This window comes from Hyalella azteca, unplaced genomic scaffold, assembly GCF_000764305.2.
Source record: "Hyalella azteca isolate HAZT.00-mixed unplaced genomic scaffold, Hazt_2.0.2 contig16599, whole genome shotgun sequence".
NCBI classification, from domain to species: domain Eukaryota; kingdom Metazoa; phylum Arthropoda; class Malacostraca; order Amphipoda; family Hyalellidae; genus Hyalella; species Hyalella azteca.
In genome coordinates this window covers 227,649-245,990 of record NW_025946415.1, presented here as the reverse complement: position 1 = coordinate 245,990, position 18,342 = coordinate 227,649, and the positions used below count along the sequence as shown (strand labels likewise).

The following is an 18,342-nucleotide window of genomic DNA, read 5'->3' as shown; positions in this document are numbered from 1 at the left end:
TATGGTATCATGTAGATCCTCCCATGTCTCCGCCCACTGACGTACGACCTGCAAAAAACCTCTCGAGAGGCTTGGGATTGAACCCTGGTGTAGCGACTACAAAAACGTGTCGGTGGCCACTTCACTATCTAGGTATTGACGAGTTAAGAGTAAAATCAGAATTTTATATTGCCTACAGTTAACACAGAATTTTCCGATATTACACGCGGTCTTTTAAAGTTAAACACTCCATACGAAGACCTACAATAATGAGAATGAATTTTATCATCTTGAAAGAATTGAAATTTAAATCATTATGAATTACCCTTTTTACAGATTTAATTCAATCTAATTTTTAATGATAAATTTAGGTTAATTTGTTGGTGATGGGAATTTTGGTTTCAAACATGTATTCCATATCCATTGTGTTGTAAGATTGTTCCCACTTTCATGAAACTCATTTAATTAAGTGTGCGTAATCGAGTTAGTAAGATAACCTAAACAGGACTCACACTTTGCTTTCAAGGTAGATGAAACACGGTAATGAATCAGTGAGTTTACTGAATTAATTTTTTCACAATCTATGTAGAGCCAGCTGCATGTGGCGGCATGTGCAGCATCAGTAATGCATTGAAAGGATCGGGAATCCCGTTAGAATTTGATGATTGACCTTGATGTGCACTGTTTTGCATCTCACTTGCTTCCGTTGGTAATGAATTTTCAGATATTACAAGCAAACTATATGAGTTCGTTAGTCCATACGAAGGCTTTGATCTGGCATGAAATTGTCGTCGCAGGAGAGTGAGCGGTGGTAATACTGCGCGAAATGAATGTGTCATAGCTGAAAATCCAGTTTATTAATGAGCTGTATCAGAAGAAATAAAGTGCAGTTCTGAATTAAGTAGAGTATTTATGCGAAATGAGGCACTGTTCAATCTATTATTTTACAACTGTTATGTGCAGCTGTTCTGCTTTCCCAGGTTATGTCCCAGAATTTTAATAACGAATCTTTTATGAAGTTTACTAATGACAGAGATTTAAAAATATTGTGAGCGCATGGAGTACCGTAGGCAAATGATCGTTTACGAAATTTGGATGGCCAAGATTCGGGTAAAATTGTAGGTGCTCAAATTTTTATGGCAGAAATTCTAAATAAAATTTTTGGTAAATGATCAGGTTTTATTCGGGGGTAACTGGTCAATTTTGTTGGCTAATATTCGGGGGTAAGATTTTGGGTAATTGATCGGTAACCTGTTAAGCTGTTTAGACAAACTGTTGTGATAGGCTCACTATCTATACAAGTGCTGTCCTCTGTATAAAGCGATTAGGCGTCAACATATGAAGTATTTTTTAAGATCAGAATCATAATTACCAGGTAGATGATTTCAAAATTGGACGTTTTGTTGAACTTGGCCATTTTTCGCACGATGATCTCAGCTTCCTGCTCACGCCCTTGAGTGATCAGCCAACGCGCGCTCTCCGGCGCAGCCCTGCGGTAGTGAGAATCTCTACAAAATATGTTAAAATTGTTTACTAATCTAAACACTCGGAAGAAAAGTTGACCGTCTTAATATAGATGAACTTTTGCTCTCGTGTAGGTCAACCAGTCTAGTCCGGCAAAGTGTCGTATCAGTGTTTCGCGCGCTCTCTGCTCGTTATGGGTGTAAGAAAGAATGATATCATTTGTTGAAATGACGTATTGTTGAGTGTATGTACATAAATGCGTACTTTATTTCAAATTAAATGAGAAAATGTACACATCTAATGAAGAGTAAGTACAGCGCCTGCAGTACAAATTGAGAGCGCGTTGGTATAACAAATTTAAATCTTCGAGCATCTCTTAATGTGAACCAGCGGGAAAGAACGAACTGGCTGCCAAAAAAAACTTTGATGCTTGAAGTCTGATTGGGCCCTACTGGACGTATCCTATACCTGCAGGGTTACGACGATTAAAGTGCTACATGATTGTGCTCTTCTACGGTATCAAACTGGGACAATATATAAAGTGTCTCACCAGTAGCTGATGCCTATAGAAAGAACATGGGCAGGGATATGGTATCATGCCAGGAGCCATATATGAGAAGCCTCACCAGTGGCTGATACCCAGAACAAACATGGGGAGGGATTTGGTACCATGCTAAAAGCAATATATTTGAAGCAGTGGTTCCCAAAGTGTGCGATATCACTACTTGGGGCGGTGGAAAAATATGGAGGGGCGGTGAGGAAGAAAGGGGCAGTAGGGGGGCGGCAGTCCGCGAAGTCGAAGTCAAAAGTTCGTACGCTTGTTTGACGATTTGCATACAACACGCGCAGAACATGACTCCAAATCGAATAAATTTTCACAAGCAAAAATCACCGTTTGGTAGTTAGGAATTTATATTCAAAATTTCGTTCGAGTCTGTTTAGTAGTTTGATGAAATTCTTTGATCACTGCGAAATTGCAGCCCATATCGCCATATAACTCCCGAATGAAGGTGAAATTTAAAATTTTTTCATGAGCTAAATATCACAGTTAAGTCCTAATGAATATTTGTTTCAAGTTTTATCGAGCTGCGTTTATTAGTATTGAGATATTCTTTGGTCACTGAATTTGGAGATGGGCCGTGAGACCGGCTGCGAGACCGGCCACGAGTCCAGCGTAAATTTGTCCGTGCCGTCTTGAATTTCTAGTGCTGTAAACAAATATTTTGGTTTACTAAACCAATATATTTTACCACTACTATATTTTTACCAATACTAAACCAATATAAAAACTGTAAAAAAATATGTATATTGGTTTACTAAATGGGGTTCTTTTTGCGCAATGCACATTTGTGTTTTACCTTTCTCTTTTAAAATTGCAGCCTACTAAATATAAAGATAGAGGCGTTTGTTTTTATATGTGTCTGTTGAAAGGGGGCGCCAGCATGAAGAAATTTGAGAACCACTGATATAAAGCCTAACCAGTAGCAGATGCCAGTACAAAAATGGGTATGGATATGGTATTATGCCGGGAACATTATATATAAAGCCTCACCATGCAGTAGCTGATGCCCAGAACAAACATGGGCAGGGATATGGTATTATGCCGGGAGCAATATATATAAAGTCTCACCAGTAGCTGATGCCCAGAACAAACATGGGCAGGGATATGGTATTATGCCGGGAGCAATATATATAAAGCCTCACCAGTAGCTGATGCCCAGAACAAACATAGGCAGGGATATGGTGAGCTGCAGCATCCGCCAGCGCCGGATGAAGATGGCGTAGACGCCGACGGCCGCCTCGCCCAGAGCGAAGCTTACGTTGATCAGCAGCCCGACGACGCTACGGTGCTGCTGAGGCATGTATTCAGCACCTGCTGGGGCATTTACTCAGCACCTGCTGGGGCATTTACTCAGCACTTGCTGGGGCATGCACACCTGACCTGCGCGTGCCTTTTCACAGACTGTTGGTGTTGTCTACCTTGTTGTACAAACATGGGTACGGCTGCACTTGGGGCGCAGCCGTAGGCCACAAGTTTTACTCCTAAATAAGCCCTGGAGCCAACGCCCAGCTTCACCATGCATTAACTTTACTCAGCCTCAGAGCTAGAAGAATACCCTTGAACTCCGTATTCCAGACAACCAACACACTGCCGAAAGATAATAGCGCCGTCTTCAGCCAATACTTAAGCATGCTCGCTTATAAGCAGGCAGTTCCTCATCCGGCTATAACTACTCCGGCCTAACCTCGTAAGGCCCAACCTATTCACGCTGTCCCGGCTCACAACCTTCTTGCAGCCAATGACTGGCTCTACCAGCGCACTTGGACCGCCTTTCTAACTTCTAGCAGCCAATGAGGCTAGATTTAGTCTGCTCAGGTTTGTCTTGGGCGGAGATAGGGTGCGACTTGTGTAGGGTAGGTAGGCCTGAACAGGATAAGCCGGAAGAGGTTAGGCCAGATGCACTATGCCCCTGCTTAACTTATCAAGCTTATTTCGTGGCTGTTGACATCCGGCGCTATGGTTTTGAGCACTTGACTTCATGGGCTGTTATGCCCTCTAGCGTTCTTACCCACGTAAAGAAATATTAACTAAGTGTGAAATTTGGCAAAATTGGCCTCCGGCATGCGCCCCAATATATGTTCTTCATTCAGTGTCAAGCAGCCGAGAAAGCCTTGATGTTCACCAATAGTAGTCATAGATATTAAAATTATGGTATGGTTAATATCCTATTACTGATGTTCATAATATTATTATCATTAGTTAATGTACAACATAAAATGCACTTGAAATCGTCAGCCTAATGATGTTCTTTTGCGTAACATTTAATTAACAGTTTTCAAAATTCAAACGCGTTTACATATCAGTGTGCAATCTTTTATATCTATAAATTTAATTATTTAAAAGGTATATTTTATAAATTAAAGTAAAGTTATACGCACAGAGAACGAATATAATTTGGTAGGTGGCGGCGTCGCCGAAGCCTGCGAGTAGCCTCAATAGGATGAGCATCACGGGGCTTGTGGAGGCAGCTCCCAGCGAGCTCCCCGTCACCAGCAGCACCAGCGACAACATGTACGACAACTACGCGCGTATTAGAGAGTTATCCTAAATGAAGAAGCCAATTTAATAAATTTGAATGTTTTAAATAATTTATTTAAGAATGAATAGGACTGAATAATTTATACAGCGAAGGAAAGACAAATATTCAAAGTTTATTTCTTGAAATTCATAAATGTTCAATATGCCCACCAAGTGCTGCACGGCAAACATCTAAACAGTAGCCAAACTCGTCACACACACGAGAAAGTGTATCTTTAGTTACTGAGCGCACCGTAGCAATATGATACGGTTCTTCAGATCAGCCAGAGTTGCTGGTAGAGGCGGGACGTAAACAGAGTTGCTGGTAGAGGCGAGACGTAGACAGAGTTGCTGGTAGAGGCGGGACGTAAACAGAGTTGCTGGTAGAGGCAGGACGTAAACAGAGTTGCTGGTAGAGGCGGGACGTAAACAGAGTTGCTGGTAGAGGCGAGACGTAAACAGAGTTGCTGGTAGAGGCGGGACGTAAACAGAGTTGCTGGGAGAGGCGGGACGTAAACAGCTTTCTCGATGTAACCTCATAAGAAATAGCCACATGAGGTGAGATTAGGTGGTCTCGGTGGCCAGTACTGTAGAGCCAGATCTTCATTTCCATATGCTTTCTCCTATGTAGGACGAGTTTTGCTTCCGTTCAGATGTTTGCCGTGCAGCGCAAGATGGACATATTGAACATTTAGATATATGAAAAAACTATGCATCTTTTCCTTTCTATTGGTTTATACATTATTCATTTTGAATTTATACTTCAATAAGTAGAAATTTATTCAATAGGGTTCATCATTTAGAATAACCCTGTATTTTACATAACGAAGCAAGGCTAGCACGTACGTCGGGATTTTACTTATAACCGTAGCTCTTAAAGAAGGATCATTTTCTATAGCGAAATAAATATTGATGGTAGCTTTTCAGGTTCATTAACAATTTGTCGTCGGACGTTCTATTTGCCTCGTAAAGCAATTCATATTCCATAAGAAGGATGGTTCAATAAATCAAGCCATAACTTAGGAATTACACTTTTTTACTATATATATCTGGTGTATAAATTGGTCAAAGTTTGTGAGTCTGCAGCCTGGAACCACAAATAAACGGGCGGTTCGGGTGACTACCCACGATAATTAGCGTGTCGGGATGAAAGGATTGGATCAAAAATTGCAATTTAATTTTTCAATTGGGATATTTAAATTTAATTTGAAAAGAAGGAAATTCTTCCCTACTTTGAAACTTGAATCAAATGGGAGTTCTATGCTTATTTTAAAATGAAGTATGGAGTGGTTCTTTCTTCAATTAGCACCAATCAGCATCAATAATATTCACTGGATTCTGTATTGCAGGATTACAGGGATTAACGAACCCTAGCAAAGTCAGGCTAGTATTTTATATTAATAATTCTGTGGGTTTGCCAGATCTCAGCCCTATAACCCACCCTCCTGCCAAGCCTGTCCGCCATGACGCCGCTGGTGATGGCCCCCAGCATCATGCCGGCGTTGAAGGCGGACGTCGTCATGGATGTCAGGAAGGACTTGTCGCACACCAAGTCAAACTGCCACGTGATCTCGTTAATTATTATTAAGTCCGCGTAGTGGCAATTATTAAGAAAACGTGAATGAATTACAATATCCAAGTCATAATGTTGTGGTAAACTCGCAATTATGTAATGTGTTCACATAATCTCATGATAATCTAATAATGTCGCGGCAAACTCAGACCCAAGAGATCAACTGAGGTGTAAGGTAACAATGTCAATAACATTCATCTCTGGATATTTTCTTATTGATGTCTTCATTGTTGAGAGATAATCTCCTTCATTGCGATATGTTCATAAACATTTCCTTGTGTTAGTTAGCCTTTTTGTTTATCAAGTCACGCCCTTGGTGACGTCAAATGGCGAAGCTGTATGAGCTCTGCCCAGACCCGGAAACCTGTCGGTTTACCCCTTTCTCTTGTCCATATCAAACAGGACAGTAACGCAACTCAACGTCAGAGTAGAGAACATACGGATATACTCTAGAGTCTAGACTTATCCTTATTACAACTTGACGCCGAAGACATCAGTGTTAAAGATCCAAATTATAAAGTTAGATCATCCTAAACGGTGAGAAAAACTTTAATCCTAAATGATATTATATACTCGTTTATGCTGTTCCTCAATATCCTCGAATCACGCTACAACCGGACCAACACTCAGGTCCTACTTAATTACGATTCAATATCGCATCGTCAGCTACCAAAGAAACATCGCACAGTGGCGCCCTCAAACTGCTCAAAGAGACTCTAAACACGTCGGGCTTTATGATATCATGAATAATTTTGTGTTGAGGAACATATGAAATGTACAGACCAGAGTCGTTCGCCGTCCTTACTTATAACATCAAAAACACCAATGAGGATCAATGAGAAATGCAGTGTAATTGATATATAGTCACGCCAATTGACAAGTCATTCTGACGCCCATTACAATTGTAATGGGCGTGTAATTACAAATTACCACTCATTTCATGTCAAATTGCCCCGTCACTCACACTTCCATTGTCACGTCCATTGCCACGTCGATCTCAGGCACACTGCCACGTCCGCTCTCACGCAATTCTCACGCACATTGTCACGTCATGCCCAGTGTCACGTCGTTCTCACGTCCATAGTAGTGGAGGACTGGAAGAGCTCGTGGTCGTACACCCAGCCGTGGTCGCAGCTTCGCACGTCAGCAACAGCGAAGTGGTCGGCCTCGCACGTCGCGCCCCCAGACCGCGCCTCGTCCTCCTCGTCCCGCCATAGAGACGCCAGTATTTGGATGGGTCTTGATGCATACTGAGAAGAATATGATAAAAATAATGAAGCAGAGGAAATTTACGCAAATCTTTGTTTTAAATATTTGGTAATTCTAATCTGCACTGAAGCTAATTTTATGAAATGAACGTGATTTTTTCGAGAGTTTACTTACGTATAAGAGAGTGAAACGAGAGGTATATATATATATATTTTATATATATATATTTTATATATATATATCATAGAACCTACTATAGGGTTTCCATCTTGAACGAGAAAGTGAAACCTAAAGCAGGTATTTTTTCTTTTCTTAAAGCAGCTGATCTTTTATATGCATAAAAACATGATACGAGTTGAAATTTGATTATAAAGTAAAGTGCTTCGGTTCCCATGGAAATCTGTACTTTTATCGCACATTATAGGCACTCGTCTCGTTGGTGAGTGGGGAGTGGTATTCACATTTGTCCCACTCGTTGTCTTCTGAAGGAGTGGTGAAGTTGAGGAAGTCGTCTTCGTAAGTCGTGTTCGAGGAGTCGCATGACGGCACGTAACATCTGCCACAAAAGCCAAATATTCTTTGTTATTACTGTAGGATTTAATCGCTTGCCACCAAAACATAACAACTGTAGAAAAACATTCTCATATATAACAGTTTTCAGTGCGATTCCTAATTACTGAAGTGTCACTAATATCTTTGACCTAGAATTTTTAATTTTTTTAGTTTGAATATTGCTTTATTTCTTAACACAATTATTAATTTCACTTATTCACAACGCATCCACGAATTGATTTTTCGAGCAACTTGTGAGATTCTAGTAACGCTTAGTGCCATTCAAATTCCTCGTATGTTTTACAGTTTCTATAATTACCAGCAAAATTCGCTCGCACGAACATTAATTCATATAAGCGTTCTTCATCAAAAAATATGGAAATATTTCATTCGTCGGTCGGAAAATAACTTTTAATATAAAGCAAAGGCAACCGCAATGTCAAGCGCATGTTTGAGGTAAGGAAATGCGTTAAATTAAAATGCTCATCAGCATCTAGCATCGAGCGAGATAAGTGATCGTGATAGGAGCCTAATCAGTGTTTATAATCTCATCTTGAATGCCTCTCAAGTGAAGCGTATTATGATCATGGAATTACATATTGCATCTGGCGCCAACAAACAATTATCTCACAGCAGGATTGACTGCAAATGTAATTCAGAGCCGGTCAAATGATAACTAATATCACATGCATGTCAATGCACGAATTTTGTTATGCATTCGCATGTTATTATCTTGTCGTTTTGCATTATCTGTATATATTAACATTTTATTTGTAATAAATTGACAAAATTTATAACCACAAAAGCTTCGTTCAGAAACTGAGAAACATTTTGATAGTTATTCTTCATAAAAACAATTTCTATTGATGTCCGCCTTGTCTGAAAATCAGTTGGGATCTTCTGCGTTATCTTTTTCCTGATCGCAAGTTTAGTGTCGTTGAACCCACAACTGCCTCACGTTGTTCATCACCTTCACAGCCCCACTGCGTTCATCACCTTCACTGCCCCACTGTCGTTCAGCACCTTCACTGCGCTATAGTTCATCATCTTCCCTGCATTGTCGTTCACTACCCCCACTGTGGTTCATCACCCTCACTATAGTTCACCACCTTCACTGTCGTTCACCACCTTCACTGTAGTTCACCCCCTTCACTGTCGTTCACCACCGACACTATCGTTCACCACTTTCACTGTCGTTCACCACCTTCACTGTCGTTCACCACCTTCACAATGGCGCACCACCTTCACTATTGCTCACCACCTTCATATCGAACCAGCCAGCAATCAGGAGTGTAGGAGTAAACATCCATCTATGCGCAGGAGTGAAGGAGTAAACATACCACCAATAACCAGTATAAATAACGAGTCAATCATCACAGTCTGCAAAAACAGCTTAAACCACAGGTTATCCACAATCTTATCGCGAATATTGACGATCAAAGATTTGAGTGCTGTCGCCGATCGAAACATTACCGAGCGCTCACAATGTTTTTCAACAATCATCAGTAAAGTTCGGCTTCTAAAACAGGGACTTAACTAATTGTCACGTTGGAAGATCCTTCTTTAAATGAATTATTTCTGACAGGTGGTATCTTCAATCAGTATACCTGACAGAGTATACTGCTAGTGTGTGTATAACCAGCTCAATACATACAAAGCCAACGCCCCTCTCCGATGAGTCACTTACTAAAACCTTAAAAAAGCGCACTCAGTTCCTGGGAAAGGGACGTTAACAATTTTGCTTTATAGAGCACAGCCCATGCTTACTGCCGGAACATTAGGCATCGAACACTTCTGCAGAATGGTCGTATCGGCCCCCTTTGCACGCGCATTAGTTACTGTGCATTTTTATGAAAATTCTAGAAAAAGGGATAACGGATATCATTTGCGGATGTCATTTGTTATTCCAACTGTGACGTCACCTTGGCTCGTGTGAAGTCACTTCGTGAAGTAAAAACGATTTATAATACCTGTTTTGCTTAAAATGAGACTAGTTGCATGCAGTAAATAAATTTTTTGGGATATTTTGATGAGGACAATTTTTTTTAAATGAATTCAAATATGACATACGTAAAAACAATGTGTTGATCTAAACTATTTACATTTTGTGCTACGTCACTCTAGAGATGCGCAGAACGGCGAAAAATCGTTATCGCCGTTATCGTAATAATACTTCAAACATAGCCCCACCGCCCACGCCGACATCCAGAAATTATGAGGCGAATAAAAGATTTGGCTAATACGACCCGTCAACTCCGCGCCAAAATCCGCCGAAATCCGGCAATTACAAGGCAAATAGAAGCTAACACGGACCGTCAACTCTACCTCTTCAGTTCAATGCCTACAGTAATTAGCAATTATGAGGAAAAAAAAAGATTTTTGGAATTTCCTCCTCAGCGGGATCCAAGGGTATAAAGGAACAGCGTAAACGATTATAGAATTTATTTTTGGATTAAAGTTAGGCTTGCAGTTTAGGATAATCTAAGTTTATAAGTTGGAGCTTTAACATTGATGTCTTCGGCGTCCAGTTGAAATGAATAAGTCTAAGAGTGTATCCGCGGGGCGTTCTCCACTCAGAAGTTGAGCTAGCGTTACTGTCCTGTGTGACATGGACAGGAGCAATGGGGTATACCGTAGCGGTCCTCGCCCATGAATGAAGTTAATCGCTTGAGACAGATCTTATATAGCATCGCTATTTGACGTCACAACGGGCGTAGCTTGATAAACAGGGAAGGCTAATACAAGGAAATATTTATGAACACATCGCATTGAAGGAGATTATCTTTCAACAAGAAAGATATTAATGAGGAAATATCCAGGGACGAATGGTATCAAAATTGTCACCTGACATATCATTCTATCTCGAATATCGATGAGAAAATAATGAAAATTATATTGGAATAAGGGGTATGGGAAGCCGCTTTCGAATAACTATTCCAACAGAATGCTATGAGCTAGAGAGTATCATCCAGTTATATAAAAATAAAATCGGTGATGAAGACTTTATTATAAAAGTTTCTATAACAGTTAACATACTCTGTTAGACCTTGATGATGAAGTAGTGGAAGGTGTTGGAGAACATGAAAGCACAAATATAGTAAATATAAAGAATGGATTACTTGTTCACTGCACTCTGATTAATGGGTGGTATCTCGATGGTGATTTACGCAATGTCTTGTATAAATTTTTCCCAAGCGTTCCCACTGGACATAAAATTGTGGAGAATCCTAGTCAACCAGTTTATCTAACCGTAAATCAACACTCTATTTATAATATCCAAATTTGGTTAACAGATCAAAACAGACATTTTTTGAACACCAAAGGTAACAGTGCTATGTTACTCGAGATCAAGAAATGTAAATTATAGCCAAAAAATTACTTGTATAAGTGGAGAACTTACAACAGAATTAAATTATTCAAATTGCTGAATCAATTCAAAAATGGAAACCTATGATTATTCGCCCCTAGTTGGAACTGATTTGAATCGCGATTTGAATTGAAACACAATGATATCAAGATTATTATTCAGAATCAGGATCAGTTTCTACTACCATCAGAAAGTTGTCCTTACATCGAAGGAACTTTAACGAAAGAGGATGGTATAGTTATTATAATTTCAAAAAAGGATTAAATATCAAGTGTCATAGATGGTCTGATGTATTTATTCGATCGAGTATCGTTTACAACAGGAAATGAGGAAATTGAGTGCTATAGCTTCCCTAGAATTGGTACAATTCTGAAAGGATTGACAACTTATGAACGAAGCTTTAAAGAAAATAGGATGTTCTTATAGAGTATTGATACAAAGAAAAATTAAAAATCAAATGATGGATTCAATGAACATGTTATTAGTTAGGAGCCGATGAGGGTCAATTTAATGCTATAATTCCCCTTAAACATATTTTCGGATTCTGCGAAAAATTATCACGAAGTGCTTTATAGAGTCGTGCAAGGATTGAACTCTAAAAAGAGGTGATGATTTAAATGCCCTGTTTTAAGACTAGTGATAAAATTCCAAATAACCAATATAGAATTGTAGATGGGAAATTAAAATATTGAAAACTCACGTTGCTTGAATTGTAAGAAAAGTAAAACTTCTTTTGTATCAGCAAAAGGAGGTCTCATCTTTTCAATGCCTGCTATCCTAGTAGCTCAAAGCGCTGCTAGGTCTCTGGCAGGAGGAGCTTGTGCAATAGCTAGTGCGGTTAATAAAAATAAAGCTGATGATAAACTTATAGCAGAAAAAAACGACAGTAAACAAATTGACTTTAAAAAGGATCTGGTTTACGATAGATCCCAGCAAAAAAAAGCACTGAAAAAAAATATTTTGGGGGTCTCTACTTGAATCCACTAATACCTCAAACCATTATCACAACATGATTTAAAACTTTATTTGAGAATATTAAAAGTACCTAAAGTCAGAGATATTTTCATGAGAGATGCACTTCCTAGGTAACGTATGAAAACGGGGCGAGGGAACTATAGATGAGGAAACTGGAACGCTTTGGACTTTTTGGTAAAAGGAAAATGATACATGTTATTATTTTTATAGATATGGTTCGACGTGACCTAACAAGTTTAAAAAGATGACATTATTTGGTCACCCTATAGAATACAAGAAATGGATGCTGTAATTTGTGGGCACTTATGTTCAGCAAAGTTAAAACGACTGCAGTGCGAGAGATTTGATTTAATCCTATTTGATCTTTACATGAATTTCCTTGCTTTATTTTTCTTTATAAAATGGGAGGTATTAATATATATGCAAATAATTTGAATCGTTCATCAACTTGCAGAGGACGAGGAAGAAATGAAGTGTCCAATTGAAGTATTTCCTTTCTAGTCTCTGAAAAGGTGAATTGAAACTCTTGGAAATGAAGATTCAACCTTCAGTTCAATTATGAAAACACTGAGAGCAGACTTACAAGTAGAGTTTTCTAATGATAATTCAGGTTTGAAATTTTTTGAGTCTACACTTGAACTTAAGTATAAATTCTAGAGTCCAAGGCTTATTTTTCTGAAGAAAGACTACTGAAGCAATTTATAAACATACTACCTATGCGCAGTAGTGTAGGATTAAACATATTGCCTATGCGCAGGAGTGTAGGAGTAAACATGCTACCTATGCCCAGGAGTGTAGGAGTAAACATGCTACCTATGCCCAGGAGTGTAGGCGTAAACATACAACCTATGCTCAGGAGTGTAGGAGTAAACATACTACCTATACGCAGGAGTTTAGGAGTAAACATGCTACCTATGCGCAGGAGCGTAGGAGTAAACATACTACCTATGCCCAGGAGTGTAGGAGTAAACATACTACCTATGCCCAGGAGTGTAGGAGCAAACGTACTACCAATGGGCAGGAGTGTAGGAGTATACATACTACCTATGGTCAGGATTGTAGGAGTAAACATACCACCTAGGCGCAGGAGTGTAGGAATAAACATAGCACCTATATGAGAAGGAGTGTGAGAGTAAAAATTCTACCTATGGGCAGGAGTGTATGAGTAAACATACTACCTATGGGCAGGAGTGTGGGAGTAAACATACTACCTATGGGCAGGAGTGTGGGAGTAAACATACTTCCTATGGGCAAGAGTGTAGGATTAAACATACTCCTTATGCGCAGGAGTGTAGGAGCAAACATAATAACTATTCGCAGGAGTGTAGGAATAAACATACAACCTATGGGTAGTAGAGAAGGGGTAAAGCTTACGACCTATGTCCAGGAGTGTAGGATTAAACATACTCCCTATGCGCAGGAGTGTAGGCGCAAACATACTACCTATGCGCTGGAGTTTAGGCGTAAACATAATACCTATGGACAGGAGTATAGAAGTAAACATACTACCTATGCGCACGAGAGTAGGAGTAAACCTACGACCTATGCCCAGGAGTGTAGGACTAATCATACTACCTATGGATAGGAGTGTAGGACTAATCATACTACCTATGGACAGGAGTGTAGGACTAATCATACTACCTATGGACAGGAGTGTAGGACTAATCATACTACCTATGGACAGGAGTGTAGGACTAATCATACTACCTATGGACAGGAGTGTAGGACTAATCATACTACCTATGGACAGGAGTGTAGGACTAATCATACTACCTATGGGCAGGAGTGTAGTTCACGAACGGATCCTGCACCACGGGCATGCCTGTGAAGAAGGCGGTGAGATAGCACAGCGCAACTATCAACAAATGCGATCTTCCGAAGCCGCCAAGCCTGTTGAGCGTTGCTTCGACGTCCATCTTGGCCATGCTTTCATGAATCCAGGCTTGAGTGAGGACACTTAATTGCAATAAATTACACTGATGAATTTTCTTCTGTTTCGGTTTTAATGTGGGTCTGATGTTCATTGAAAGTAGAAACAGCCGGAGCGTAGTTTGTATTAAGAATCAAATCTACAAGCTACTGAAGAGACCCTATTTATGCAGAACTGTTCAGAGCCGCTAAGACAATTTCCTAAACTTTTACTGACAGAATTTTACCTCAAAATAGCGATACGTGGCATTGGTTGACCCACTGCTATGCCTTAATCATATATAGAACTACCCCTCAGTGCAAATATAATGTTAGAGTGGAATTTTTCGAATAAATTTCAACCATTACTTCACAAACTCAGAAACGAAGCAAACATGATTTGAATTTTATTTGTCAAAACCGCATCTGTAGCTCAAGTTTTTGATTTGAAAATCTGAGATTTGCAGCTTTGAATGAAATTTTTATGTTTCATTCAAATGAATAGATCTCACACTACCTTATTGAATTTGGTTAGCGTTAATCACCAGTAGCCATTATAGAAACTAGTTGAGAACATGTAGAGATTTGTGGAGTTGTGACACAGTGAAAACAAAACCAGCGAACAACTGGGTATGGCTTATCGTTCCTTGCACCCTAAAAAAACAAAGCTGCCTATCTTGCCTATCAGTATTTTAAAGATACAAGAATCTGAAAGATTGTCCATATGTATGTCAAGATTTTTCTCAGCGCAGTCAAGGGCAGTGTGATTAATCATCCTCTGATGTATGTTAAAGTTCGATGTTAATATATTATCTACCTCGGTGCTGTGCTAAATATTTGTAGGACATGCGATAAGAAGAAATTAACTGAAGAAATATGGACGGGAAACAGTTATTGTTACTGTGGCCAGAAAGTTTTCTCGTGGACGCCGTGAAGAATATTCCCCGCATCAAGTACGCGGTTATTAATCTTTCTGCGTGCATCGGCATTCGAACAAATAAACTAATAATTTATTTGAATCGTCGATGTCTAATCACATCAATTTAAATTCATTAAATCGTGGATGAATAAAAAAAGGAGACTGTTTTTGAAATAAATGGAGAGGAAGAAGGAAATACCTAAATTTTTGTACGCAAAAAGAGTTTGTATAGATATTAATAGAGTTGTTTTTCCACAACGGCCATGACACACCCTACTGTTTGTGGGACTATAAAAAACAGTTTCATATTCTGAAGGCAATAGGCTTTGACACCTCCAAAAATTTGTGAGAAAAAATGCCATGCATATAGTTCATAAAATAACTTGATTGCACCTCACGAAAAGTCAGAAAGATAATTAACTAAAGGTCTGTTTTCCGTGTAATATAGGATAAACGTTCTAATCTGCTCTCAGCTGACAAAAGAAGGTTGATATCAAGCACTTCAACGTATTTTAGGCCTGTGCTCGCAGAAATTATTTTCCCTCCTTTGGAACGTCCGTATCAACTTTCCCCAGGGCACTGTTATCCTATATCATAATATATATAAGATATAACAGTCAAGACTTCAAGAATTTTTACTTCAATCTTAGTAAACGCATTTCTGAATAAATGAAAATTACTTCAATTGCATCATTATATCAGATTGTCTGAAAATATATTTTTCGAGTAAAATTGCAAGCATCGTAACATTTCATATCTTGGTTATGGCTGATCCGGATAGCAGATTCGAAGCTACGCTCTAGGCGCATCAGTATCTAAGCTACCCTACATGCCTTTACATAGCGCGCCGCGGTTTTTCGCCTCTACTGAAAAGTTTGAAAACATGAAAACCTCTCTCACGGCAAACCTATCTCCTCCTACAGTTTTCAAGCTACAGCAATGAGAGACATACTATTCGATTTGTAAAGACCATACCTATAGACTCTATCATACTTTTTGAATTTGTGCATGGTTTGTCTTATATATGGGGGGAAGGAGGAGAGGGCAGGGAAAAAGTAGAAAAATGGGAAAAACGCGCATAAAAAAACAATAAAGAAAATGAAAAATCGGAATGATAGAGCCACTAGATAATTTAGTTACAAATTGAATGATACGTGTCTCGATGTTGTAGCACGATATTTGTAGAAGGAGATGGATTTTCTAAAGTACCCCTTTTTGGCCGTTTTCTATAAATTTCACGTTTTCTTTCATTTTTTCGAAAAATTTATACGAGCAAATTGTTTTTTATCTTACATTTTACGTATGTGTATGAAATTTCAGCAAGATCGGATGATAAATGTAGAAATTTTTCTGGAGGGTAGACGGTCCCCTTAAAACTGCACGGCCCAACGGTCAATCCAAACCACAAAATCGATCGATCTGCGGTCTCAAGTCCACTCGGCGTGCACATCCCGAAAAGAAGAAGCATAAACAGAACCTGAATTTAGATAATAACCGGCCTTTTTTTATTTTTCATGCTAAGCTTGTCTGAACAACCTCAATATTGCCTTTATTCTGTGAGGTTAAAAATATGTATATACAGTATATATTATTTTCTTCAGAGACGACGAGGCTGGTGCCCACAGGCTTTCAACGGGTGAGGGAAGCGAGCTAAACAATCTTACCCAAGCGCTAGTTGCTGCGACGACAACTGCATCTGTTGCATCCCAGTGTATCGTGACGAAAACTCCGAATCACTCCCTAATAATGACGTCAAACTGTAAATGTATGTCTTTTTCCCCATGAGTATTGTGCAGTGAAATTCAAGCTCAGCTTTCAATAATTTTCTGTCGTTCATACACCTACCGAGTCATCCATACGTGGAGGACCACGACACTTTATATCTTCAATAAATTCCAGAATTTCATTTTTTTCTGACGAATAACATTTTTATCATTCATAAGGTTCTTTTCGCACAAGAATTCAAATACCAGGTATAATGTACGTTACATCCTCATCTTGAACTAAGCATTAAAAATTTTACTGTAAATTTACACACAAAATTCCGTAAAATGCTTACGAAGAATGTCTCGCCTAAGGGAAGCCTCGTCACAGAACCCATCTCGCGGTAAATCGGTTAGGCAGAGGGTTATGTTGGAACTGAAAGACGGTCCCACGAGTGCAGTGCAATCGCCCCGTCGCACGTTGTCGGTCGCACTGTCATGGCACTCGCAATGCTCCTATATGGGTGACAACAGTGTTCATAAAACTTTTTCCGACAACCCATAATTTGAATGACTAATTAGCGTGAGTGCTTCGTCCCCGACCAACCTTCAAATTTGCTTAATTAAGCAGGTGAGAAAATGTTACTATTGGGCAGGAACCCGTCATCAGACACGTTAAGCTACAACACTCCTACCACGGTTTGTGGCAGTGATAGGAGTGTATATATTCTAACATTTTTATGTGCAGTTCATTTTTTTAACATCGTTTGATTTAACAGGTCTCCGAGACGATTATTGGCTTGTTGAAATCTGGAGAGACTCCGTAAACTGAAAATAAACTAAAACTGGAAAGTCCCCTCTGATTTCTATTCATAAAATCAAATATTACAATACGGAGGAACGTGTAACACTAGAGCAACGCAAGTGTTTTCTAAATGGTGCGCAAATATTTTCGGTTTCATTGATCATTTCAGTTATGAAGCATTCACAAAATTGTCCCCTTTCTGGTACCAGATGATCTGGCAACGATTTCCCATTGTTGCCACTCACCGCCTAACCCTCAATATGAACATTTATCTTGTTGTTTCAGTGTCAGAATTTGAATTAAGAATTGTCTATCTTCCGAATTAAAAATTTCTACTAACTGACTGATCTTTCTGAAACTTCATTCACTTAAGTGAAACACTAATACAAGAGCATTTTGTTTGTATACATTTTTGAGGAAAATGACAGAAACTGTGAAAAACGAAATGCAATTATTCGGCAATGCATTTATTCAGCGAATCGAGGAGACTAAGCCCCCTTTTCTAATTACACTTTAAATATTTTTTCTGAAGTATATTTTTCATTTCTTTCCCTTCGCGCACAATTTTACATTGTGGCAGTGAGATTTCAAGATTTTCATTGTTCAATTCAATCTAAATTCTCTTTAGGCCAATTCGCTCCCGTCTTCTTTAATTTTTCAGCTTGAAAGAAAACCGAATGGCCTGCGTGCCGTCCCACAGTCTTCCATCAGACTATGTAGTATCTACTGACCAGTGCCTATACTTTCAAAAAAGTTAAGAGATCGTAAGTTCATCAGCCAATCATTGACGGCCTTTCAAGCCATACTTT

At 39.2% G+C, this 18,342-nt stretch overlaps 1 protein-coding gene across 1 annotated transcript; it reads right to left on the bottom strand.

Annotated features, from left to right (window-relative positions):
• Positions 1-730: 730 nt before the first annotated feature.
• On the bottom strand, positions 731-14,123 carry LOC108666419 (steroid transmembrane transporter SLC22A24-like). The gene is made up of 8 exons (XM_018153296.1): positions 13,972-14,123; positions 7,722-7,860; positions 7,172-7,345; positions 5,964-6,080; positions 4,384-4,525; positions 3,148-3,316; positions 1,352-1,469; positions 731-796 (listed from the first exon to the last, which is right to left on the bottom strand). Exons 1-8 carry the CDS (start codon positions 14,121-14,123, stop codon positions 731-733), a joined length of 1,077 nt encoding a protein of 358 aa, XP_018008785.1.
• Positions 14,124-18,342: the final 4,219 nt, after the last annotated feature.